This window comes from Hypomesus nipponensis, chromosome 23, assembly GCF_054491055.1.
Source record: "Hypomesus nipponensis isolate SF chromosome 23, ASM5449105v1, whole genome shotgun sequence".
NCBI lineage: Eukaryota > Metazoa > Chordata > Actinopteri > Osmeriformes > Osmeridae > Hypomesus > Hypomesus nipponensis.
The window spans coordinates 19,343,709-19,370,651 of NC_140383.1; the positions used below are offsets into that span (position 1 = coordinate 19,343,709).

A 26,943-nucleotide genomic window follows, 5' to 3' on the forward strand; every position below is an offset into this window, starting at 1 on the left:
TAAACTTAAACTTCTAACAAGAAATGATAACACTATGGAAACGCTACTGTCACTTAACTGTTTCATCCAACTCTCTTGCTGCTCCCAACAAAAGGCGGACCTAAGGTGACCTAATTGGGAAGAGGAGCTTCAAAGTCTAATCTAACAAAGTTTAATCTAACATTCAGAAAGAAATAGAATAAAACTAAGTTAATACAAATCATCTTGTAAATAAATAAATGATACCAAGACTGGTTATGGCTGCAACAACCCTTGTAAAATCCAACATTACCTAGCAAATGGTTCTGAGGTGTTGAATTTAAATTGAATATTTACACTGCTTTTTCTGCAACAATGCTTTCTTTGCTGTTAAGAATTTGCAATTGCAAATGGACTCTGAACCAACTTGGACCAACTTGCTTCAGTAAATGGGTAGATTCAATCTTTTGGTTTACTACTTACATGCATACAGCATGATTGCAACTACTTGTGGCCTTGAATACACTGCTAGCAACACAATTAATTGTGCACATGCGTATATTATAATGAGGTTCGTTTTCTAACTTGCCCAGTATGCAGATGTCTTTATGTATTGAAAAGCTATCTACTCTTGGCTAATTATAATTACGTATGTCATTGATTCATGTCATTATTATATGTTTAGGCGACACACACTTAAACAATACTGTACATGTATTTGAACAATGTTCTGCACATTTCATTATCACTAAACTGCTAACTTGCTCTGATGACTAATAGCAGCGCAATAATATGAGACAATTATGCAGCATTCCACTAAATGCCATTTAGTGGAATGCTGCAATGTTTCTTTAAGAATACCTGAATTACCCATTTGTTTTACTTTTTTACATTCATTTGAAGCCCAGTCATCCATAGCAGTCACCCACTGACAAAATACCGGCTCACCAAAATGCACGTGAATGTTTACTTCATGCTTTAGTCGCCTTGAATATCGGGGTCTACAATTGGTGGATTTTATGAAGGTGTTTTGTATATGAGCTCTTATTGGATGCGGACCATAGTTGTCCGGAAAACATGCCTGTGTCGATAAAGAAACAAAATGTTTGTTGCTTGAAAAATGTGCAAGAACTGGACATGCCAACACATTTTTTAAGGGTTGTAGAAAACCCAGCACCTCCATCGCCAGGGATCGTTCAAATGCACGATTTTGAGCTTCGGCCCACCACGTCCTAGACCCTTCTCAGGACATTCACGGTTAGGTGGGGAGGTGGGAAAGAGCTTAGATGTATCAGAGCCGTTATATTAACTCTATGATCAGAGCCTGTTTAAGATATTCTCTGGATATATATACGGGAAAGAGACTCTCGCGTTAGTAACGCTTCCTGGTTACTAAGGGAACGAGATTTGGTGCTTGACTTGAAGCGGGTTAACCGGTGATTTCAATACAAAACCAATGTCAACTTCGATAGCACAAACTTTCAGGTGATGTATTGTAAGCTATCAGCAATTTTGTATAACTTTAATAATATGCATTTTGAACTTCCTGCCCAAAGAACGTACTCGCTGTTGCCAATGAGTTGAACAACTAGCTGGTTTGTTAGCAGTTCGAGCTAGGTAGCACTACAGTAAGTTAGTGCTACCTAGGCTAGCTCACTAACGCTAGCTAGACGTGCAACAGTACTATAGTACTGTACAGTAGGCTACAGTACTACTAATGCTAGTTAGCTAAGAAAACTGTCGCTAGCTGTAGCTGTAGGTACAGTAATTTGTTAGTTAGGTTAGGTTGCTATGGATACATTTATGCAAAACTATTCGTATGTAGGCAGCGTATGGGGACGTTAGTATTAGGTGTATTCGACTTCATACAGTGCCGGCGGCGCCGAGAGCCGGCGCTGCATGAAGTCGAACGCACCTATTATTACTATTGTGCTACATACGAGTCGCGAAATGTGACTAGGTACTGAAAGCACTGAGTCAAACTATATCCTTCAGCGTTATATAGCAGCATTGGCCTTTAAAATTGAGATATATTTGTAATTTACGTCCTATTTGAATTTTCACTGACATTAGATTTTTTTGAGCGCGCGCTGCAATTACTTGCAAGTGATAGAACTCAGTTCCTCAGCGCCACATGTGGATCATTGTCTGACTCTTTATTTCCCTCGTTACACCACAGTCTCTTCTCCATCCCCAGTGCAGATGGGTAGGCCTATCCAAACAACTGAGGAGCAAAAAGAGATTGAGAGCTAATTTATTGTGCCAATCGATACCACCACATTACTTCACATGTAATGCTGCAGTGACTTAAAGGTCACAGTACATGTAAACTTCACTTTAGGGGGTTATTCAACATTAATATGAGTTCCCCTAGCCTGCCTTTGGTCCCCCAGTGGCTAGAATTTTCAATAGGTGTAAACCAAGCCCTGGGTGTTCTTCTCCGCCTTTGAGAAAATGAAGGCTCAATTGCTTGAAAATCTCCTCCTTGTGACGTTACAAGGACCCAGGCTACCGCGCTTATCTCTGCTTTGCCCGCCCAGATAATCTGGCCTGCCCATGAAAAACTGAGCAACGATCGTGCCAAGGCAAGTGCTATATCGGTTTTTCCTGGAGAGACATCATGGCTAGCAAACGAACGAAGCAAAACAGTTGCTCAGTGTTTGGATGTACAAAACAAAATTATTTTTTTAGTACCTTTATCCAAGCCTCTACACAACCAGTATCTTAACTTTATTTTAGCTGGAAATGTCAACACAACTTCCCAAAGTTTTGCATGTCTGCGCCAAACATTTCAGCCACCACTGTTTCCTCAACTTGAGCCAATACAAAGCTGGCCTTGCTGAAATTAAATTCTGGATCAGTACTAACTCTCCTTGGTCAAGCTACAAACCATGGACAAGTAAGCTAACTAATGCTACATCATTTTGTTGCTTTACTGTATATGGTTACCTAGCTTGCTACCCTTAGAATGTGGCTGTAACATTAGCTCTGCAGCTAACAGCTGAGTTACTATTGCTAATGTAAAGGTAGATAGCATCAAGTATGTGTGTGAATACAAACGCTGTAATGCCAGTGTTGTACACTTCTTTGTTAACCGTTATTCTGTTGGAGTTATGGCGCGCGCGATATCCCCCTTTCCCCTCGTTGAAATTATTATGAGTGTGCAAATCAGGGTGATCAGATGAGAATGACTAAATTTGAGGTATCTTACAGCAACGGGGGCTACGAGCCATTGCGATGCATCCGTTGTAAACATTCGCGCATGTGCCATCTGCGTGGTGACCTACTCACAGCTCAATGCGGATCCGTAATGCCCTCCGCCGAAAATTTCAAAATGAGCGAAAGCGATCAGTCTGAGTTTTACTATCCATATAACTTGGGTTTTGGTGTATTAACCTCGTTAAAGCTCGGTCGATACGTTAAAGCCTCAGTTTGATATTTCCCGGCATGACCTCACTCTCAGTTAGTAAGTAGTTAACCGTCACTATTCATCCTAGATCAAGAATGCTAGCAATGCCACCAGTGTAATTTTACAACAAAAATTTTACAGCAGGAGACAACTTGAACAACAAATCGAATTGGTTACCTGCAGAATGGGTCCTCAAATATATAATTAATTAGCATCAGTATGAATGTGGTCCGCATAGACAAAATACACTCAAAAATCGAAAATTCCGTCAGACCAACGCAAATGTGTTTCAAGGTCAAACGAAAATAGCAAATCAAATAAAAGTTCAACTACAATTCTAATTATCGCGATTTATATGATGGCTTATATACAATACAACAAACATACATTTAATTGACACGTGTAATACAAAAATATAGTACAAGAGTATACCGCGGTTGAAACGGTATAGCCAAATCTCTCCCGGTAGACACATTTCTACCGTCGCACGGTATATACCGTCATACCGCCCAGCCCTCGTGTACCGAGTATAGAACTATCTGGTAATTGCCACTGTCATTGCATAACATTTTCTTTGACAAATTTTCAATTTAACAAACAGTAAAACAAGTGCAAATTTGCAATAGCAGCAACTGTCTAAACACACTTGCAGTTTTTGTGGGTGAAATGACTGACAGCGAGCTTTAAAGCAGCTAGTTGTAGCTGTCCCAATGCTGAATTTGGGGTATTTAAATGATCAATATGGAAGTCCCATTCATTAACTGTCTGTTACTCTACTACTATTGTGGTGCACTGTTTTTCATTACTTATTTGGCAGTTATTCCATCTGTCTGTTAATTGTCCTTATTTTTTTCTTCATTTCTCACTGCAGGTGGAGTTGTTAGCGGATGAAGTGAGTCATCATGCCGTCACATCAGGTGCTCGAGCCTGTCTTGGAGATGAAGGTGGACCAGCTGTTCCTCACCTGGCTGAGTGAACCGGTCACCCTTGGTGTGCTGAAAGACTATTTGAGCCTCATCAAGAGTGGACAAAGCATTGACCTAGGATTGGGGGATGCAAGGGAAAAGCGGTCACTGTCCTTCAATGAGAACAACAACCGGGTGTCCAGGAGGAGCCTGGTAGAGAGGGGGTCTGCCCCCCTCAACACCCCCTCAAACCCCCCTTCCTCACACACGCTGCCCTCGGGGAGTGGTAGCAGTGGCAGGGTGGGGGGGGCCAACGGCAGGGCCCTGCGCAGGTCTCTCAGCACCAAGAAGGTAATGCCTGGGCGTTTTTGTGACTTACGATCTGTCCACACTGGCCTTGTTCACAGCAGGCTGTTTGTCAGCACTATAGAGAGAGAGAGAGAGAGAGAGAGAGAGAGAGAGAGAGAGAGAGAGAGAGAGAGAGAGAGAGAGAGAGAGAGAGAGAGAGAGAGAGAGAGAGAGAGAGAGAGAGAGAGAGAGAGAGAGAGAGAGAGAGAGAGAGAGAGAGAGAGAGAGAGAGAGAGAGAGAGAGAGAGAGAGAGAGAGAGAGAGAGAGAGAGAGAGAGAGAGAGAGAGAGAGAGAGAGAGAGAGAGAGAGAGAGAGAGAGAGAGAGAGAGAGAGAGAGAGAGAGAGAGAGAGAGAGAGAGAGAGAGAGAGAGAGAGAGAGAGAGAGAGAGAGAGAGAGATGCTAACTCATGTTCAAACTACAATAGTATTATCCTACAAATTATGCCTCTTTGAATATTGGTAGCAGCTAATTTGTATCCATAATTTCCCAAGTTTCCACTTTGTTTAGAAACTAGTAAATGCTGATAAGTAGCTCTTAATCAACAAGCAATGAGAGAGGGCCTCTCTTCCCATACTAGATGAAATCCACTACCACACTAGGGATCTAGGGGAAGGGGGAAACATTCCTGGAAGGGTAGTGAAAGGCAGAGCAGGAGGAAAATATTCCTGGATGCGCAGTGTGGGGCTGTGGAGGGGAAGACATTCCTGAATGCGCAGTGTAGTGGAGGGTGTGATGTGTTGACAGTGAGAGGTTCAGACAGCTGAGGTCAGCTGTGTGTCCCAGGACTCCCTGCCTCACATATGTTGTTAGCATGTTACAGAGGTGAGAGTTGGCTCTCCTAGGGTCACGGACATGGTTTTGTTGTAATATCCATCCTTTTCAGGGTTTCCCGCAGAAAATGTTAGTTAAGGTGGTAAGGTTTGCCGTCAGACTTGGGGGGGCTAGTTTGTGTGATAGACTAATGCATTAGACTAATGCGTTCTGCAGAGAAGGGAGACCGGCATTGGTTACGGTTTGGAATGAAAGGGCGACGACGTTGTTACGGCGGCAGGCGTGTGTTGCATAGGTGGTTGCCTTAGCTGCAAAGTGCTGCGGGAAACCCTGCCTTTGATTCAGAAATGCTTGGTTTTCATACAACCACAATGAGATCAGACTTACTTTCCTAACATTCAAGTCTGTACACTATTTTACAAATTGTACATTTGTGTCACTCCTGTATAGGGCTGCAACTAACGATTTTTTAAATAATCGATTAATCTGTCGATTCTTTATTCGATTAATTGATGAATCGGATACAAAAACAAAAAAGCATTCATTTCCTACCCTTTATTCAAAAACAGAACTGAGAAACAGTGCAAAAATCTTCAGAATGTGCACAAACAGGCACACCATTTTGAAAAAGTTATTAATATAAGCATGGATTTAATGATATTTTCCAAGATGAGCAATTTATTTGAGTTTTGTTTAAAACTTTATTTAAAGTTGAAAGGCTGTGGAAGTAGGCCATACTTTATTAGAATAATCTGGTGTATATGTAAGATTTTTTTGACACAATTTTAAAAAACGTTAAGATTTGAGGGGATTAAGCTATTTTCAAAGATTAGTGATTTTTAGGGCTGCAACAAACGATTATTTTGATAATCGACTAATCTAACGATTATTAGATCGATTAGTCGACTAATCATCTATTTTTTTATTGATTAATCAGAATGCTTTGAACGATTATTCTGCTTTTGCAATTTGTTAAAGCATTGAGGTATACTTATTCTAACTAATAAATAAAACCAAGAAATCACTTAAGCTTTTGAAAAAAATATTTGTATTGCACTTTGAGCCAACTGAACCAGCTATTACATCTCTTTTTGTCCAATTGTGTCCAACCAAAATAAAAAATGCTCTCTAAGCATTGTTTCAATCATGTTGCTTTAAAGTATTTAAAAGATAAATAAACAATAAGTCAGTTGTATTACAGACAAAAAAAAGGAGGAATGTAAACATATCTCTTGTAAGACAACAGTGTTCTGTTCAATGAAAAACAGTGAATAACAGTATAATTTCTGGACTGGCTTCTTGTTTGTCTCATTACAATGGTCGTATACTTGAACTGTATAACTGCTGTCTGTGGACATATTGCTACGGTGTTAGTATCCGTGAAATACTGCGTAATTTGTTATTATCAACTGGTGTAGCTAACTAGCCACCCAGCTTGAGCACACTCACCTCTTGCCGTTTCCATCTCCTCTCGTGCAGGGATGCTTTAGTTTTAAATGTTCATGCATGCATGTTGTGCTACCATGGAAAACAAGTTCCGCCTTGCACACAATACATATTACAGTATTTTTAGTTGGATCTTTAGTGAAACTTTACCACACAATACTTAATCAAGGCCGTTTGCACCCTAAAATCAGAGCCTGTTTAAGGAGAGCCTTGCCACTCCCCATTGTACCGAATTTGGCTGCAGTTCCACCAAAGTTCCACTGGGGGTGATTGCGAGCGAGTGCATGTTGAATGGGAGTCTATGGAGCTAAACGGCTAAATTTGTCTCTTTCGCCTGATTGTCGTTGAGAAATCTCAGATTTGATTGTAGTTTTTGCATGTTCAACATGGATTATAGGTCGAAAGTTGAATGAACGAGTACTTATGTCATTTTGATTTCTTACAGGGTGAGTCGTTGTTGCCCATAACACGCTAGCATTCTGCTAATTAATGCTGATTGGTTAGTGAAGGACTGATATGACCAGAGCTCCCGCTTGATGGCATCCGAAGCGGAATCAGAATGTCAGAGCAATAGCAACATTAGCAACAACATTAGCAAGCCAAAACTCTTTCTACCATGTGTATTGACAGGGAGAGCCTAACCTGTCAGCTGTGTTGTCAATGCCCTGAGAGAAAAAAGTAAGTGACCAGAGCTTGCCGTAAAGCAGTAGCTCTGGTCGTACGATGTGTATGACGTCAATTACATTTTCAAAAGCTTTTTAGAACAGAAAGGCGACTTTAAAACAATCTAACAGCCAGCAGTGTGTATTATTTTTGCCTCCCCTTTCGAATTCAGAATTCAAATTACTAGACAAAAAATTATATCCTGAGAAAAGTGGATTTTGAGGGGTACCGCTCCATAGACCTCCATTCATTCTGCACTCGCTTGTTAGCGCCCTCACATGGAACTTCAACCAGTTCAGAACCCGGAAGTTTCCCAAGAGTGGCAGTTCTCTATATATATATATATAGACATTCTCTGCTAAAATGTTTACCGCAGTTTTCTTCTATTGGATAGCATACGGGCTGCATTAGTCTAGCGCTACAGCGCCGCACTGGTCAAATCACATTATTGCAGGCACTTAAAATAGGTCCTATGAGATCAAACGGTTTGTCAACAACAGAAATATTTGACGACAATTTTTTATTGTCGACGTTGGTGATAACGTCGACTAATCGTTGCAGCCCTAGTGATTTTTCTACCATTTTATTTGAAACTTCATTGAAAAAGTAAAGGCTGTGGAAGTATACCAGACATTGTTTAGATACTCTTTTTCAAAATGGTATGGGTTGTTTTCACCCGGTCCCTAACGCGATGCTGCAAAGTAGCGTCTTCCGAATGTGAGACGAATGTCGAGTATGAAACTAACTTCACCTCGGTCAATTAACACACTGTTTCGATGTATTTAGTGTGAAATGCTTCCACATCTTGGATAACTTGGGTTGTACTGATTTCTCTGCTTCCGCCATGTGTTTCAGAACATTACTCAACAACGTCTCTCCGATGGCCTTTCCTGTACCTCCGCTCAGCACTCAAATAAACAAACAAAAAAAATATATACTCGAACATCTCCGCGACATATTGAGTGGCGTAATAATCGCGCACACAACAAATCGATAATGAAATTCGTTGCCAATGCTTTTAATAATCGATTCTAATCGATTTAATCGATTCGATGTTGCAGCCCTACTCTTGAACCATTAGTATTACATTAATTAGAGGGTGTGCATTAATTTGGTTTTGTGTATATATATATATATATATATATATATATATATATATATATATATATATATATATATATATATATATATATATATATATATATATATATATATATATATATATGTGTGTGTGTGTGTGTGTGTGTGTGTGTGTGTGTGTGTGTGTGTGTGTGTATATATATGTATATGTATATGTATATATATATATATATATATATATATATATATATATATATATATATATGTGTATGTATATATGTATATATATATATGTGTATGTATATATGTATATATATATATGTGTATGTGTATATATATAGCTTCTGATGTGACATGAGGCATTATCAACAGGCCTGTGGTCAGCACTAGAGTAATGATCTATTTAAAGACAGACAGAGGAATTCCAGAATACAAATCCTTAAGAAATTAAATTATAGTCAGTCATGGGGGTGCTACAGCTGGTCCAAGTCTCTGATACTGGACACTGATATACATAGCCTTTGTTCCCCTATGCCTGCGTTGTTTACCCAGAACTGGGTCAGTGTACAGAGGAGAAGGACAGATAGTGGTTGATCAGCCCATAAACCAGGGGTAGACGGTACACTGAAGTCACGGTTTGGTTCATACTGCGGTTCAGACATCACGGTTCGGTACGAGTTTGGTACAACGGAGGAAAAGGCACATGGAAGATAACATGTAAATTCCGATGGCGTCAGTGATTTTTTGGGCTCTATTTGTATGTGTATCTAATGGCTGGTGAAGCACTGTAGGGAGGAGAAGTTGGACATTTTTTTTTGTCTCGTTCCAGTTATTGGCACACATGGGTGATGTGGCATCGTGGTGGTGCGTTGGCACGTTAGATGTGTTTCCACTCACATACCCAACAACCAGTTATGTGCGGTTATGTCAGTAAGAGGCTAGGCACTGAGTTATGTAAGCCAGATTACCTAATTAGGCTAATATGTCAAAACAGTAAACGCAGTAAACGGTACAAGTGTAACGGGTGTGAACCTGTGAAACTCTCTCCTCAGGTATGTAATGGGCTACCAGAGTGAACGAATAGCTAGCTTTTCTTTGGCGCAGCTGGTAGTGGTCGCGCTTGGCAAGTCAGAGGTCGTGCGTTCGAGCCCAGCGAGTGGCGAACGACACCTTGTAGTGACCGGGCGTGGCCACGTCCGTTACATATCGTCACACAAGCAGTAGCTTTCAGTCGCTGAGCCACATATCTTTTCTTCATACTAGTCTGTTTGAAACGATCGAAAACATGTTGTCCCTTTTGCTGCAGTAGTCCATCTAGGTCTGGCGTAGACCTTCCTCTTGCTATTAACTAATTTTTGAATAATGTCGAGCTTGGAGAAATTCCTCAACTCCGTGATATCGGCAGACACCGCTGCTGTCATTTTGACCTGAATTTAGCTGGGATTATGCTTACAATAGCTGGTGTAATGAGTTGTGCTTTTCAACATACATGTTGAAGAATACAGGATCGAAGTGCGAAAGTGAGTTTTTCGCTTGTCGTCCGCAGTGAATTGACAGTAAAAGCACTGCTTATAAAAAATTTAAAACATTCTACATTTGTCATTGTAACGTCTAAACAATTAGAATAACACACATATTGCATATATAAATCACAAGAATAAACAGAAAAATACAAGTTTATTAAATACAATTATTTAATAAACATTTTTACGTTTGAATTTGGCAGGGAAGGCAGTGCCTACCTTGCCTACCCAGACTACACGTCTCTGCCCACAACTGCTGAACAACGCCGACACACAGTGCTTGTCTCATCCACCACTCTCTCGCCTGTATTACTGTACCTGAATGGGAAACCAAAGTTTTCCCAAACTTGCAATCATACTCGTCCTTAGTGCTGCTAGCTATCTCTGACTCAAGGTGGCACCAATCAGAGCTTTAGAGCTACATATTAGATGTCCCTAAAGAACAGGAGTATGTAACAGTAGTTCGCATTACATTAATAAATTTGAACGCAAATTGTATTTATTTTTATATCATGTATTCTCTGTGCAATTTCATGCACCGAACCGTGACGCCCATACTGTATGGTTTGGTACGAATACATGTACCGTTCCACCCCTAACATACACCGATCAGCCATAAAATTATGAACACCTGCCTAATATTGTGCAGATCCCCCTTTTGCTGCCAAAACAGCCCTGAACTGTCAAAGCATGGGCTCCACATGTCCTCTGAAGGTGTGCAAGACGTTAGCAGCAGATCCTTTAAGTCTTGTAAGTTATGAGGTGGGGCCTCCATGGATCGGACTTGTTTGTCCAGCACATCTCACAGATGCTCAATTGGATTAAGATCTGGGGAATTTGGAGGCAAAGTCAACACCTTGAACTTGTGTTCCTCAAACCATTCCTGTACCATTTTAGCTCTGTCGCAGCGCGCATTATCCTGCTGAAAGATGCTACTGCCATCAGGGAATACAATTTCCATGAAAGGGTGTACATGGTCTGCAACAATGCTAAAAAATAAATAAACACAGATGGTGACAGTCAGGCAGTAATGGTGTTACAACAGTCACAGAAAAAGAGATTCACAGCTCCCAGTCCGTGACCATTCTTAGGGCAGATAGAGATCATAGGTGGAGCTCTCCCTGTAATCATCACAGAGGACGTTTACCAAGTACTTTCTTCCGACCCCGGACACATGAGAACATTCTAACTAGTATCCAAGGCCTAGTTCTATTGATTAATGAATAACATAAGCTATTCATTAATTGCAACAAACTGCGATGCACTGTGTACTGACACCTTTCTGTCTGAACCGGCATTAACTCTTTCAGCAATTTGAGCTACATCAGCTCATCCGGAAGGGACCACACGGGGCAGCCCATCTGCATCTATGAACCTCGGCCACCCATGACCCTGTTGCCGGTTCACCGCTTTTCCTTCCTTGAACCACTTTCGATAGACTGACCACTGCAGACACAGGAAACTCCCCACAAGAGCTGCAGTTTTGGAGATGCTCTGACCCAGTCATCTAATCATCACAATTAGAGCCTTGTCAATGTTGCTCAAATTCTTACGCTTGCCCATTTTTTTCTGCTTCTAACAGATCAACTATGAGGACAAAAATGTTCACTTTTCATGCCTAATATATACCACCCAACTGACAGGTGCCGTGATAACGAGATAATCAGCGATATTCACTTAGCCTGTCAGTGGTCATAATGTTATGGCTGATTGGTAAATGTTTTAGTGGAATGTTCGAGAAGATTCAGTCTGGATATCATGGTGTCCCCTGTAGTCCCACTTCCCTCACAGCAGCCCATCACTACTACTGTGCTTGTAATCAAGCTGTTTGTTTTGAATGTACTGTTGGAAACTGGAGGTCTGCATGGCCTCAGAAAGACTAGATTAAACAAGGGTCAGGGGTGTTACGTCTGGACCAGCGACTCCACGTCTACGCTCAGATTCACCGGAGTACTAGTGGCGGCGCTGTCCAGTGCTGATTACGTGCTATTGCGCACACTTGTGTTTTTTGTTCACCTGCATCTGATCTTTGTTACAGAGTATCTAACCTGGGTTTTTCTGTGACTTGGTTGTCGGTTATTATGCGTTACACTTTACTGACTTCTCATGTCCGATGTATTTTTGTTTATTCTGAGTTATGTGCCTCCGTTATCGTAATTCCCTTGAGGGTCATTAAAAGAACCATCAAAACTGCATTTGCCTCCTCATTTCCTACGAATACCATAACATGTTAGTGGCAGTCTGATTTATCCGACTTGGTGCTAAACAGGCCTCTTCGCTCCCTGACCCTGCTGACAACACTCAAGATTTGAGTGATGAAAGTATAGTCTTTATTATCATATACTGTATTATGTACTGTATCAGTAAAATATTATGGTGAAATATATTGAAATCTCTGTGTAGCTCTTTAGTAGGTAGCAACAGTGATCCTATAATCTATTGATGTGGGTTTTGCCAGCTCTTGTTCCTTTGCTCCAGTTCTGTTTGTCACATTGGCCTTATGGATTGAAGTGAATCCCTCCATGAAGACTACGTCCTGGTGTTATCTCTCTTATGTAAGCCTGCTCATGTGATCACATCATGTTCTGTTAAGTGGCGGTCTCTAAGCCCACCAGGCAGCCGGTAGCCAGAGCCATATTTTTGGCCTTGGTTCACATGTATCTCAAATCCTGGTCTCAAACATTGAGATTGGAGAGGATTGGGCTGTGGCTCTCTGGATTTGTGTTCAAACCACCTCTGTGCCCATGTTGCTTGTAGATGTTTGGCCTCCAACCACCTCTTCCCATAGTCTTGCTCAGTTTTATAACCATGTCTGAGTGCCGGAGGGCCCTATATATTCTGCGATGCCGAATATGTGGATAGAATCACAAGATCCAGACTTTAAAATGGATATAGGGATAGGGGTTGGGGGAAAAATTGATTCACATATGAATTGTGATTCAGTCTTCAAGCGATTTCACATATTTCAAAAAGGTTTTTGAATTCTTTATTGATGGATAAAAAATCGTGAGGTAGCAAAAGATTCCCATCTCTAATATCTGATATGTAAATAGGGAAAATAACTGAATTTAGTTGTTATTTACTGGAAATGTCAGTGCTCCAAATGTATTTGATATTTTTCAATCTAAAGGATTCAACTCAGTAGGTGATGTCTTAACCCATCTATTGTTCCTGTCTTGGCAATCAAATCAAAATTGTGAGCATATGATTCACAATATAGGCCTACACTTGTTTGTTTTAAGAAGCAGGACAAACATGTTGAAATAACTCATTCTAAAGTTTTGTAACAATTTGAATCAATACGTTTTTTGGGTTAACATGTGGGGGGAAAAACATTCACAGTTTGGGAAAAACTGTGAATGTTCCAAACCATTCCAAACATTCCAAACCAAACTGTCTGAAAAGCCATGTGGTTCCCAATCAGGTCTGTACCATAGGGTAGATCCACTTCTATCATGCTACAGTCAGGAGGACTCCACTATTCTGGGTCACTCTATGTAGGTTTGTATTGATGATTGCTGGAAACCCCTGAGGTGTGTGTGTGTGTGAGGGTGAAGATAAAGGTTTCGGGCCTGGTGCTTGTAGTCTGACACTGACAACAATTTTAATCTGTCTTTTCAGGTTGTTGAACTAAGTTATTTCAATCCAAAAATACTCTGTTATGATTCAAATTTTGTTTAAAATGGTTTTCCCCACATAAAAAGTCTATAAAAACTCAGAAATATGGGTAAAAGCACGTCTACTCTTTGTTCCTCATTGAACAATTCTGGATTCTATGAATATAATCTATAATCTATGAATATAAATATAATCTTTACAAGTATGTCAATACTTACCAAGGCAAACCAGTCGGCTAACTGTATGTAAACAGTGTGAATTATGTGCGAGTTCGCAGCTATCACAAACATTTCCTAAAAATTCCACTCTTGCTCTGCGCTGGAGCTTCTGGGATGGTTTGCATCATTTGCATATTACTAGACGATTGGCTAGCGATATGACTAGCGATTGGCTCAAATATGTGATGACACAAATCTCATTAGCATAGGACCGTTTCACTCAGATTTTTCAGAAGTGCACAGTAGACTTCAAACTTCATTAGAGGATTGTGAAAAAACCTCTAATGACAGACATTGCACAGATACCATTCAATTTGTCAGGGTCAGACATTTTAGGGCACATACAAAAAACAAATAATTCAGAGCAGGGGGTCTTTAAATAACTTTTACTGTAAATGGACGAGTGTAGGGGAACAACATAAAGACATTGCATAAACTGCCATCACACAAATGGCTTATCGAAGGACTGCAGCATCCTGCGAAAGGGAGACAACAGGAAGTGGGTTTGATCTGAAACTAGTGGAAGAATGTGGACTCTGTGATCCTGTAATCTAAAAATACTTACATTAAAGCCTGCTTGTGTTTTGTTTTTTCCACACCCGCCATGTTTACACACCACAGAGCTACACTTCCAACCTCTTGGGTGTATTAAATTGTGTGTGTTCTAGCTGCACTCAGCCCTGCTGGTCCCTCTCCTGCTCACTGTTGTGGGCAGACAGCCTGCTGCTGCTGTTGGATCACCTTGTTTATGTGGAATTGATATAATTGCTGTCAGTCCAGGACAGAAGAGGATGTTTGTGTGAGGGACTAAAGATACACACTTGTTTCTCCAGATCTGGTTTCTTGGTTCCTCCCAAACCGAGGCTGGCACTTTTAATAGGCCAGTAGACTGGTTTGGCTATCTTTCTTTGAATGTGACACTTCCCCATGTGTCCGACACGAGCAGTCAGCTAGAATGAGAGTAGGAATGGCTGGCAGCCCAAGCTTGCCACAGGAAGAACAACACAGGCAGAGCTGAAAGGGCTGGGAGAACACGGCTGTCTTTATGCTTTTCCTCTTAATCAGTTGTCTTAAGAATGCCGTTCTTCTCTTCTTTACTGTACAGCTTTAAGTGATAGAGAAGCAGGCCAGCATGTCTTGGGTTCATCTCACTCAGTAGACCTGGTATGTCAGATGAATTCAGTCCCCTGAAAAGTGGTTCAATTACTTATTCAGGTGGATGGTCTGCCAGTCAGTCCTGGATTCCTCAGCTTTGTATTAGCCTTGACTAGTTAGCTGGTGAGTGGTGTGGAGATGTCCACCCAGCATCTCGGAAGCATCTTTCTCTGACTCATAAAATGGGAAGGCATCGGTGTTGACCAACATCTTATCTTTTCATTCAGCTGCATCCCCAAATTTGTGGCATCTGCTGTAGCTACAAGTCTTTCTCTTTACCCAACCTTCTCTGAGAGTTGAGTAATGCTAACTGAAAAGGCCAAAAAGGCATGGAGACACACTCCCTTATCTCTCCAGTGAGGCTAGGGCTCCCTGACCCCGGAGGGTGTGGGGGTGTGTGTGTGTGTGTGTGCGTACTCTGGGACCGGACAGTCTGTAGGCAGAGTGTGGTTAGAGCTGAGCTCAGAGTCTCTGCAGCAGCTGCTCTTCGGCATTAAGAGGCTTCCAGTCTGAGAGAGAACCAGCACTGACACATACATACTCTCTCATACACACAGAGGAATTGTGCCTATTGCTGCAACTGGATCGGTACATAGGAGTGTACTTTTGCGTGTTTAAGCAGTCCCATCCTATCTGACGCAAGGATGAGGATGAAGGAGCTGAACTTGCGTCAGGACCCTGACCTGAGGAAGGAGCTGGCTCTGCTGGCGCGCGGCTGTGACTTTGTCCTGCCTTCGCGTTTCAAGAAGAGGCTCCGAGCCTTCCAGCAAGGACAGGCAGGTGCTCCCCATTAAATCTGTCTTTGTCTCTCCCTCTGTCTTGTCAGTTAGCATCTTTGTCTAATTTTGCAAATTCAGCATGTTTGCCAATGGTTTTATTAGTCGGCATGTTTGTGTGCCAGTCTGGTACAATACTTTCTGGTTGTGAGCCTGTGGTCTTGGAGCACTGGGCATTGTTGTCGGAGGGGTCAGGGAATGTGCTGGCTACAGGCTACTGATGGACTGGGCTTTTTAATAGTTGAAACGGTCTGCTCTACTCATGTCCCAAAACCAACATGGCACTATGAATACGGTAGTTTTCAGACTGGTAGTTTTTAACTAAGTAGGACTAGGCCAAATTAGACCACTACATTATCAGACATTCCCACTGTGGCTTATTGCACCTTCCTTCTATAGTAAATTCCTTGTTTGTGCAAACTTACTTGGCGAATAAATGTGATTCTGATTGCATGTCCCCTTAGCTGAAAGCACATCTGTAGCATTGGCTACAGCAACCTTAGCCCCAGTCTCACTGTGGTAGGTCTGTGGGTATTGTAGGAGTAAATAGGCAATGTTTTGAGTTCAGGCGTGGTCTGGTGGAAGTGCCCTTCATCCTGGGTATGAGCATCCTTACAGGAATGCTGTCCTCCTAGTAAATGTGTGGAATAGCACAGGGATTAGAAGCTCTGCTAGCGGTTAGCATGAAAAGAGAGGGATGATGACGAGAGGGGAAAAGGGGAGGGGGACAGGGGCTGAAAGAGGGACTGAAAAAAAGAGAAAAGTGGAGAGCATGCGGTTCAGCAAGCCAACAGGAGATGTGTGTGTCCTTTTATAGCCATAACTGACACCCGCGCAGAGACAAAAAAGAGAGAGGGGACAGAGAGAATCACAGATGGATCACAGTGTTTAACACTGAACAGAATCCCACTGAATAAAGGCCTTAACATTTACAACCACTCAACGCAAACGTGCGTGCACCAGCCATAAAAAGGTATTTCAATCTGAGTAAGATGTACCCCTTATATGGCTATGTAGGATTTAATTCCGTGTGGCCATAGTAGGATCTTTTACAAAAGTTTGTATTCATGGAACATGAAGTTTGCCCAGACATGTGGGATGATGAGAGAAGCAGCTAACCATGTATCTGGTAATGGGCACAATAACACATGCCATTTTTATCTCTAAGTGTAGAGTCCTTCGTGTGTGTGTGTGTGTGTGTGTGTGTGTGTGGAGGGGGGGGGTCAAGTCACATGGTACACCCAACATATTAAAGACTGATCCAGTTGATACATTCTTGAGCTGTGTAAGTAGTGTGTGGGAATCAGACTTTGATTTAGAGCTTTTCTCTGCTGGCCAGACTGTGTTTAGCTCCCAGTAAGTGCGAAAGAGAGATGTGAGTAGTACAACAACACAGATCAGACAGTTTCTGTTAAAAAAAAAATGTTTCTTTTACTACACTTAACTAAGGGGCTGGGCAAGCACAACCCTGGGCTGACTGCTGGTGGGCGTAGGTGGAACATGATATTCTAGCAGCACGTTTGTCATGAATGTTATGCCTATGTAAATCATACGGCTACATTTGGAATCAAATTGATCGTGACAGCTTGGCCAGATACAATGATGTTGCGTGATGTCATCTTTGTAAAGTGATACGTTAAAGGAGAAAGATTTGTTTCCATAGACATGATTATAGTTTACGCATACACACACACACACACACACACACATTGCGGTGCCTAGTGAAGGCTTGGCCTCAGCAGACAAAGCTGTTATTCTGTGTCCTGATTGGACACACACACACATTCACAGCTGTGCTTATGCCCTGGCATACTAGGAGTTTTAAGTTACTGTGGGCTGCTGTACTTTGGAATGACATTGACAGTCTGAGTTAGTGAGGATTAGGAACGCTAGACTCAGAGGGCAAAGACAAGGGTGTTGTCGAACACAAACTAGCCCGGGCTCTTTACCTGGTCCTGCCAATGAGAGAAACATTGTCTATAGACAGGCACTACATTCCTGCCTGGTCTAGATCTCTCCAGCTGTCATTAGCAACTGCTGTCAGTCCCCAATTTAACATGGTATTTAGGACTAGCCAAGATCTTCTACCCCCTCCCCTCTGTGTTGGTCAAATGGCCATGGACACAGCAACAATGGTTATCTGGTCACTTGTTATCTGTCACTTTTGTAAGCCGTGCAGGTCGTTCAACTGCTTTAACTCTGTGAACCTTTGGGCCTTATTACAACCTTAGAATTATTAAAATAGATGTTCTCCTAGTCTGGATTTTGAATTGACTGAGACAATCAGCAAGATGGAAAATGACTGTCTTTGCAACCTAAACAGCCTTCTAAAAGGCCTGTGGGAACGAGGGTTAGGTGTTAAGATGAGTCTTAGTAGCTAGTGTTAGTAAATGCTCTAGTTTTAAATTGAAAGTAAATGTATTACTCATGAGGGTTTGCGTTTTTAGCAAAAGTCATTGACACCGTCATGGGACTCCCATATCGCTAGTCGCATTACGGTTGATGTAGAAATATGGTCATACTACAGTGTATCATTTCACTGTATCAAAGACATTTCTGTAAAAGAAATGTGTCATAACTGGGTGTTAAGGTTGGTTTGTTTTATCAAGACAATTAAACAATTAAGCTAACCGTTGCTGCTAGCTATAAGTAATTAGTTCTATGCTTTCTCTGACGTTTACCTTTGGTCCCATGAAACCTGTGCAGTGTGATGATGCTGGTGTCTCAACTATGACATATTAAACCTATGAAGGGCCTGGGAAGTGTGTATGCTGGCTTCTGGACCTAACCATGTTTATTTCTGTCCTGTCCCTTCAGGTCCAGGTGAAGCCCGAGGAGCCTGTCGCCACACCGCTGAGTGAAAGCATTCCAAAGTTTTACTTCCCGCGGGGGAGGCCCAAAGCCAACCTTAACATCGACAGCCTCATTTCCAAAATTGAAAAAACATTTTCCCAATTCCCCAATGAAAGGGCCACCATTGAGGACATGGGGCAGGTTGCCAAGGTGAGAGTGATGCTCCACTGCCTCCCAGCTAATGGTTTTCATTAGCACCATTAGGCCCCCTGACTGAACCAATGTTAGCTGAACAAACTGTCCTTACCCATAAAGTAATATTATGACTGGCCCCCTGAGGTTCATAAGCCATGACCTGATGGTACCTGAGAGACGCCAGATAGATTTCCTAAAGGTAGTGAATGTCGGCATGAGCTGTGCTATTGATGAACTTCGTCAACTGACCAGACTAGTTCTCCCCGCTGTGGTTTGTGTGTTAGCAGCTTGTGTCCACACTAGCAGCTTGATACATGTGAAGCACACCTTTCTACTTGCGATGTTGACAGCTCCTAGTGTCTTGTGCAACATTTATATACTACCCATGTACCCTTGGGTATGCAGAGCCCTGGTTGGGAAACACTACTCTTTAAAGTACTTTTTAGATAACTGTCTGCTAAGCAGTCTGCTTATTCCTGTTTGCCTGAAGCTGTTTCCTTTTAGCTGTTGTGAATGCTCAGAAATTATGCAGCTTATTTCTTATGGTGATGTCATCACTTTTAAAGCCTTTCGTTTGACCTGCCCTGGTGTGTTTTCTTTGTAAAAAAGAATCTAAACCACTTGTCTAAAACTGGTTCTCCCACTGTTTCTCTCTCCCTCTCTCCCCCCCCCCCCCTCCCCTCCATCCAGGCGTGTGAGTGTCCTCTCTACTGGAAAGCTCCATTGTTCTACTCTGCAGGAGGCGACAGGACAGGCTTTGTGTCCGTTCACAAGTTTATAGCGATGTGGAGAAAGTAAGACAATGTGTGCACAGACACAGACTCCCATAGGGGTCCTCACTGCCTCTACAGGACACAGTGCAGTCCTTAGACCCACATCAGAGATGAACAGCAATACTCAGAGGCCTGGTTATTTCTCCAGTGGTCTGTCTCCAGGGATAAAGACTTGGAAAGGACTGAATGTAAAGGCCCCGTCACACCATGACGTTCTGGTCAACGTTCTCTGAACGTTCTAATCGTTCAATTTCGAGCGTTCTAAGGCGAGTGACTAACGTGTTACTAACGCATGACTAGCGTGGGACTGACGCATGACCAGCGTGGAACTGACACATGAGAAGCGTGTAACAGCGACCAAGTAAGACACCCCTGAAAACTATTAGCACTTTTGTGCATGTTCCAAACTTTTTTGGGGACCAGCATTTTCCGCCGATCACCGACAAATAAAGACGATAGCATCACACAACGCTCTTTTGTTTCTTCTAACCTCATACAACGTTGACCAGAATGTTAAGGTGTGACTGGACCTTGACACTGGAGTGCCCAGGCTCTGTGTGTGTGACTGGGGCTTAGTGAAGCAGTGCAGGCCTGTGTTTTGAGCTGTTATATTTGCCCTATCAAATGTAATTGCAATTTTTGTTACAAGCTTACTTATGCTTAACACTTGCATTAAGTACATTTGGCTACCAGTGCAGTAAGAAAGTATCACTTTATAAAATTGTGTGATGTGAACTTAAAATAAGTCACTAGATAAACCAATTTATCCTAGAAACAGGTCCAACTAGATATACAATCTAAAAGCAAAAATATCACACACTTGCAGTAGGACTATTGTCAGTATCCATATAACTGGTTGTGACCCCTGACCTTACTCCCTGACTTGGAAGGGTTGTGGGATGGCAAGGTTCAAGATGACGTGAACTCGGACCAAGCACCTCGGCCCACAGAATCCTGCTCAATACATGAATACACTTAGATTATTCCCAGTACTGCTCTCCTACTGAGAGAAAGGCTGACGCCATCTGTTCTGTATTCCATTTCCAGAACGCTGCAGACTTGTCACGACGAGGTGTCTAAGTTTGTGCAACTCTTGGCCAAACCTGGCTGTAACTATCTGGAACAAGAAGACTTTATTCCATTCCTGCAGGTGTGTATGTGTGTGGGGTGGCACAGCTCTCTGACCTTCGGTGGAGGGGAGAGTGCTGGATGTAGTTGGTGTGGGGAACTATTGGTGGGGATTATGCTTGAGTTTTATTTTGGATCATTAAGGTGAATTCAATTGAATTGCTGGGGGTACTGCAGACTGTCTTCCACACGACAGTACCTGAAAATGGATTTCACAGTGTTAACTAATGTTTTGACTGTTGTTAATGCTGGGATGGATATGTCCTGTGTGTTGCAAATGCGAACATAGTCAGACAGATATAGTTCTGCCTGTGTATTTCAGGATGTGGTAAACTCTCATGCTGGATTGGCCTTTCTGAAGGAAGCCTCCGACTTTCACTCACGCTACATTACCACAGTAAGTTGTACCACATACACACACTCACTCACTCACACACACTGAGCTTAATTAGTTAAACTCACTCCTCAGTGTTTAACACCATTCCCCTCCACCAGTTGGCTAAAGCATAGTTTGTTGGGAGTTCACTTGTGTTTTGTCAGAAGTACTTTCCTTGCTGGAACCTAGTGTTGGTGTGCTTGTGCGAGTACAGGTGGTCCAGAGGATATTCTACAATGTGAATCGATCCTGGAGTGGCAGGATCACCTGTTCAGAACTTAGGAGAAGCAGCTTTCTGCAGGTAGGACACACTTCTGGTGACAACTCAAATGCTGCCAGACAGGATTGGCGGGTTAATTTGTTGTGTTGACTGACTGGTTGAGTGGCTAGTTAATTGACTTATTAATGTCCGGGAATCGGGTCGCGGGGGCAGCAACCTAAGCAGGGAGGCACAGACTTCCCTCTCCTCGTCCACTTACACCAGCTCTTCCTGGGGGACCCCGAGGCGTTCCCAGGCCAGCCGAGAGACATAGTCCCTCCAGCGTGTCCTGGGTCTTCCCCGGGGCCTCTTTCCAGTGGGACGTGCCCAGAACACCTCACCAGGGAGGCGTCCAGGAGGTATCCTGATCAGATGCCCGAGCCACCTCAGCTGGCTCCTCTCGACGCGGATGAGCAGCGGTTCTACTCTGAGCCCCTCCCGGACAGGGTGTCCGGGGTCTCTCAGGGAGAAAGCTCATTTCGACCGCTTGTATTCGCGTTCGGTCACTACCCATAGTTCGTGACCATAGGTGAGGGGAGGAACGTAGATCGACTGGTAAATAGAGAGCTTCGCCTTTCGACTCAGCTCCTTCACCACAACGGAACGATGCAGAGCCCGCATCACTGCGGACGCCGCACCGATCCACCTGTCGATCTCGCGCTCCATTCTTCCCTCACTTGTGAACAAGACCCCGAGATACTTGAACTCCTCTGCTTGGGTCAAGATCTCCTCCCCGACCCGAGAATTGCACTCCACCCTTTTCTGGTCGATAACCATGGCCTCAGACTTGGAGGTGCTGATTCGCATCCCAGCCGCTTCGCATTTGGTTGCGAACCGCTCCAGTGAGAGCTGAAGGTCGCGGCCCGATGAAGCCAACAGGACCACATCATCTGCAAAAAGCAGCAACCCGATCCTGAGGTCACCAAACCGGACCCCCTCAACGCCCTGGCTGCACCTAGAAATCCTGTCCATATAAGTAATAATCAGAATCGAAGACAAAGGGCAGCCCTGGCGGAGTCCAACCCTCACCGGGAACAAGTTTAACTTACTACCGGCAATGCAGACAAAACTCTGGCACCGTTCATACAGGGAAGGACACGGTGGAAGGCCTTTTCCAAATCCACAAAACTAACTTCTGTGACTGATTTATTAACTGGTTTGTTAATTGATTAACTTAGTTAAATGAACTATGCCCATTGACCTTCTAGAATGTGGCTCTACTGGAGCAGGAGGAGGATGTGAACCAGCTGACAGAATTCTTCTCCTACGAACACTTCTATGTCATCTACTGCAAATTCTGGGAGCTGGACACAGACCACGACCTATACATCCACCAGAAAGACCTTGTACGACACAATGACCAAGGTACACACACACACAAACACACACACACACACACACACTAAGGTTTTCCCTTGTTCCCTTTCGCACACTCCACCACAATCTTTTGTAATTTTTGGTCTTTGAGTTAAGAATGAATCTCGCTCTATTTGGAACAGAAACAGTGTTACATTGCTACATTAGCCCTTACTGAAGCGTTGCTTGGATCTCCACACATCTTCTCTGCTCTGTGTGTTCCAGCCATCTCCCACAGGATGGTCCAGAGGATCTTCTCAGGATGCGTCTCCAGGCTAGTCATCCAGCCGTCAATGTCCATAAACCTGGACGCACAGACTCAGCTCCTGTCGTTCAACAGCTTAGTGTTGTGGTGTTCCAGTGTTAGAGCTTGGCGATGCTGACATAAGGATTGTTGTTGGTGTTTTCAGGGACAGACGAGTGCACAAGGAGAGCAGAATCAGCTACGCTGACTTTGTGTGGTTCCTCATCTCAGAAGAGGACAAGAAGACCAACACCAGGTACACACACACACACACACATACACTTGGTGGTCCTGATACATCTCTGTGAATGTACTTGTGCAGTGCTGAATAATCATCCCCTCTTGCAGTATAGAGTACTGGTTCCGCTGTATGGATCTTGATGGAGACGGGATTTTGAGCATGTATGAGTTGGAGTATTTCTATGAGGAGCAGTGTCAGAAGCTGGAGACCATGGCTATAGAGCCCCTGCCCTTTGAAGACTGCCTCTGCCAGATGCTAGACCTGGTTAAGCCTGAGGTGGAAGGTCCGTCATAACACACACACACACAGTTAATCCGTCTTTGCACTGTAGCTTGTCTCTTGTGTATCTGAGGGCACCCGTCTGTGTCTCTGCAGGTAAAATCACCTTGAAAGACCTCAAAAGGTGCAAGATGACTCACATCTTCTTCGACACCTTCTTTAACATTGTGAAATACCTGGACCATGAGCAGAAGGACCCCTTCTCAGTTGTAAGGGGAATAGGGGCATGTGACGGAATGTTGACATCCCTGCACCTGAATATGATCCCGAGGCAGCTACAGATACGGGTGTTGACTGTTTCTCTGGTGTTTCTGCAAGGAGGTGGAGTCTGATGTCCAGGACATGTCTGATTGGGAGAAGTATGCAGCAGAGGAATACGACATCCTGGTGGCAGAGGAGACTGCTAACGACCAGTATGATGGGTAAGCCTGACCCTCTGGCAGCATGGGCTGGTTCTCTGACACTCGTACCATAGGATATCACTACCAAGGTCTCCAAGTGCTGGTTGAAGGATACAGCTTATTGGTGTGTTGTGTGGCGCTTTTAGGAACACCACAGACTTATAAAGACAAGCTGGCTAGGGAAGGCTGCTTACTTGGGCAGGTAAGACACACAAAGTATCAGCAGGATCCAGATTATATTCTTCTATTCTCCATCTCTCCATGCGTGCCCAGTTCTAAGACCCCGAACTCCAGCCACATGGCTTCTGCAATGGTAGTGAAAGTTCCTGATAATCTTGACAGTCATAGAAGTGTAGAGGACTATCACATTTACTTGCACACTCACTCACTCACTCTCCCTTGAACAGACCTACAGCTTTGAAGGGTGTCACGTGATGATGTTTTTCCCTTTTTTTTTTCCTGACTACCTCAGTAACATGAAGTCACTGATGTTTGAAATTCTAACAAGTCTTTTATAATCTTTCCTGTCTCTCACCCCCAAGGTATGACCCTCCTCTGAGCCCTATGCAACAGCAGCATCTTTCCAGTGATCTGGGTCTGAGGATGGACAAGAGATGCTTCTTTGGGATCCCCAACCCTCACTGTGACCTGGACCAGTACAAATATCAGGATGACTTTGAGTGATCATTTCCTCTCGCTACTTCCCTCTGTTCTAGGGCAGAGAAACTCGTTTTTAGTAGGTTGTCAGTCCAACTGAAAGATCTCACTGAGACAGCAGCACAACATGCCTTCCCCTGCACACAGGACAGGAAACACTGACACCAACACAGCCAAACACATTAACACAGGAAACTTCCAACGGTGGACAGGAAGTGACTCCTCGATCTTTATTGTGGGGTCAGACCACGAGTTGTGTGTGCCCCTCCGCCTCTGATGGAAGTCAACACTGACGTCCCACCCTCACACACATTCACCACGCTTCTCCTGTTTCCTTACCTCAACCAACTTCACCTCTATAGATGTGGTGACTGGGAGCAGCGTGAGGCCAGGTTGTTGTCACCAGGACTGCTTCCCTGCACGGTCACTCACACTAGCCACAGAAGTGCTACACATTGACTTATATGCTGCCATACACACATTTTAACCACAGTTACTAAACCCCTACTAACTCAGGTGTATTGGGAGTGAGACATGAAGTTTACTCTAAATACCAGATCCAACACTTCCTTTGAAGTATCCCTCAAATCCCCCAAATGAAGAGTAATAATTTTGCCTTTCTCCTCCTGTATCAAAGAAGTTCATGTGTGAGGGTTGCATACCTTTTATTTGCATATTTATAAACAGCTGTAAATATTTATTGTGTGCTTGCTGTGTTGCAAATTAGTTGGTCAACGGTGTTAGATATATCATGTTCACGTTTTTCTTTCTGAAAAAATACTTAACAATGTACTTTCATACAGTCAAGAAGGAACCAGTTTTTAATTATATGTTTTTTTGTCCAAATAAAGAATCCAAATTATTAATTTATTAGTGTATGTTTTTATTTAAGAAATGAAATGACAATGGCCGGGTTTCCCAGATTCGTTAAGAAGCTCTTAACGCTAAGAGCTTTTTAGGAGCGTTTTAAGAACTCTCTAGAACGCTCTTAGAACGCTCCTAAGAAGCTCTTAGCGTTAAGAGCTTCTTAACGAATCTGGGAAACCCGGCCAATGTGAGTGAATGCGTTCGTAGCCACCAGAGGGCAGCAACTGTTTTCTACCAGCTGCTCTCCACTCAACTGGAAATGTATTTGTGTCGATTTATTTTGCAAACAGACAGGTAAACCACCTTAATTCCATCAAGTAAGGGAATGGTTTTGGTTATGAGTGCATCAGACTGCCCAGTGAAGTTATTGTGTGCGAAAAATAAATTATTGTAATGATAAACAGTATAGTTACAATTTATCTTGAGGGGTTTTGGTACACACTTCACTGATGGACCCATTTAAAGTGAACAGAAAGGAAGATAAGACAGAATGGGTAAATCAAATGAAGGAAGAAGAGGTAATGGATCCTATTGGATACCCCTGACCATAGGTTGTGCTGTTAGCATGGCTACAGCAGGCCCCATGTTGACTGGTTAGATACTCCACTGACAATGTGAAGTCATGTATAAACCTAATTTTTGTGTTTGCTGATGTCATCCACATGCCTCTGGTCTTGTAATGCTTTGGTCTGTGTTTGCCATAATCCAGATTTATGTTATACCCTAATTGCTCCACACTTATCTATTAAATCCATTCAAGGATCTTCAGTTTATTCCTTATAAATCTGATCCTGCTTCATTGAATGAATAACAATGTATCATATGTGTCTGATCCCTTCTTCCACTTCTCTTTCCATGTCTTACTCTCTTTTCTCTCACTCTATTCACCCTTCTCTTTGTTCTTCTAATTCTTCTTACAAATAGAATTTGGCTCAGCAAGCTTGGGAGCTGCTAGACTCTTACAGGCTCCTATTGATTACTGGAGAGATGAGTGGGTCCAGTCCATTAACATAGAAGCCCCTTGGTCCAGACATCCTGGCTCCCCTGCCCTCCAGCCCTTCCAGTGCAGAAGCTTGGGACTGTGGAACAGGGCAACGCACACAAAGGTTCCATCCTATATCGCTTGGACAACTACTCGAGGTCAAGGAAGACTATATTTTTCACTAAACACAGGCTTTGACATTGTGTATCTTACTAATTAACAATAATCCCCAAAGTTATACAGTATATATATATATATATATATATATATATATATATATATATATATATATATATATATATATATGGCAATGATTTTTGTGACATTAAACAAATGTTTTACTATTAAGTTTCTCTGGGCAAGTCAGTAGATCATAGTCTTAATGTATCAACATATTAGTTACAATCTGAGTGACTAATGACATTCTTTTTAATGCTGCAAAGGGAATGTATAAATCCAATATAAATCCTTATCAATACTAATCAGTGCTGTTTCCAAAAGCGTATTTACATACCAAGAT

At 42.8% G+C, this 26,943-nt stretch overlaps 1 protein-coding gene across 6 annotated transcripts; it reads left to right on the forward strand.

Moving 5' to 3' along the window:
* Positions 1–1,203: 1,203 nt before the first annotated feature.
* Positions 1,204–25,436, forward strand: ppp2r3b (protein phosphatase 2, regulatory subunit B'', beta). 6 transcript variants are annotated; one of them, XM_084689360.1, is made up of 15 exons: positions 1,204–1,443; positions 4,239–4,623; positions 18,690–18,875; positions 19,551–19,654; positions 20,681–20,783; positions 21,084–21,158; positions 21,352–21,438; positions 22,605–22,761; positions 22,978–23,026; positions 23,163–23,252; positions 23,345–23,520; positions 23,613–23,725; positions 23,835–23,938; positions 24,064–24,119; positions 24,460–24,599. In XM_084689360.1, the coding sequence occupies exons 2-14, from the start codon at positions 4,270–4,272 to the stop codon at positions 24,080–24,082; spliced, it is 1,617 nt and encodes a 538-aa protein (XP_084545486.1). In that variant the 5' UTR covers positions 1,204–1,443; positions 4,239–4,269; the 3' UTR covers positions 24,083–24,119; positions 24,460–24,599. The 6 variants fall into 6 exon arrangements, with proteins under 6 accessions (XP_084545486.1, XP_084545483.1, XP_084545482.1 ...); XM_084689357.1 differs by lacking the exon at positions 24,064–24,119 and having other exon boundaries at positions 1,204–1,453; positions 24,460–25,436; XM_084689356.1 differs by lacking the exon at positions 24,064–24,119 and having other exon boundaries at positions 1,206–1,443; positions 24,460–25,436.
* Positions 25,437–26,943: the final 1,507 nt, after the last annotated feature.

Bases quoted from the DNA above. Each gene is read 5' to 3' on its own strand.
- ppp2r3b (XM_084689357.1), top strand. From the start codon at position 4,270: ATGCCGTCACATCAGGTGCTCGAGCCTGTCTTGGAGATGAAGGTGGAC. The intron at 22,762-22,977 runs GTACACACACAC...TGTGTGTTCCAG, and splicing joins TGTACGACACAATGACCAAG to CCATCTCCCACAGGATGGTC. The intron at 23,027-23,162 runs GCTAGTCATCCA...TGGTGTTTTCAG, and splicing joins TTCTCAGGATGCGTCTCCAG to GGACAGACGAGTGCACAAGG.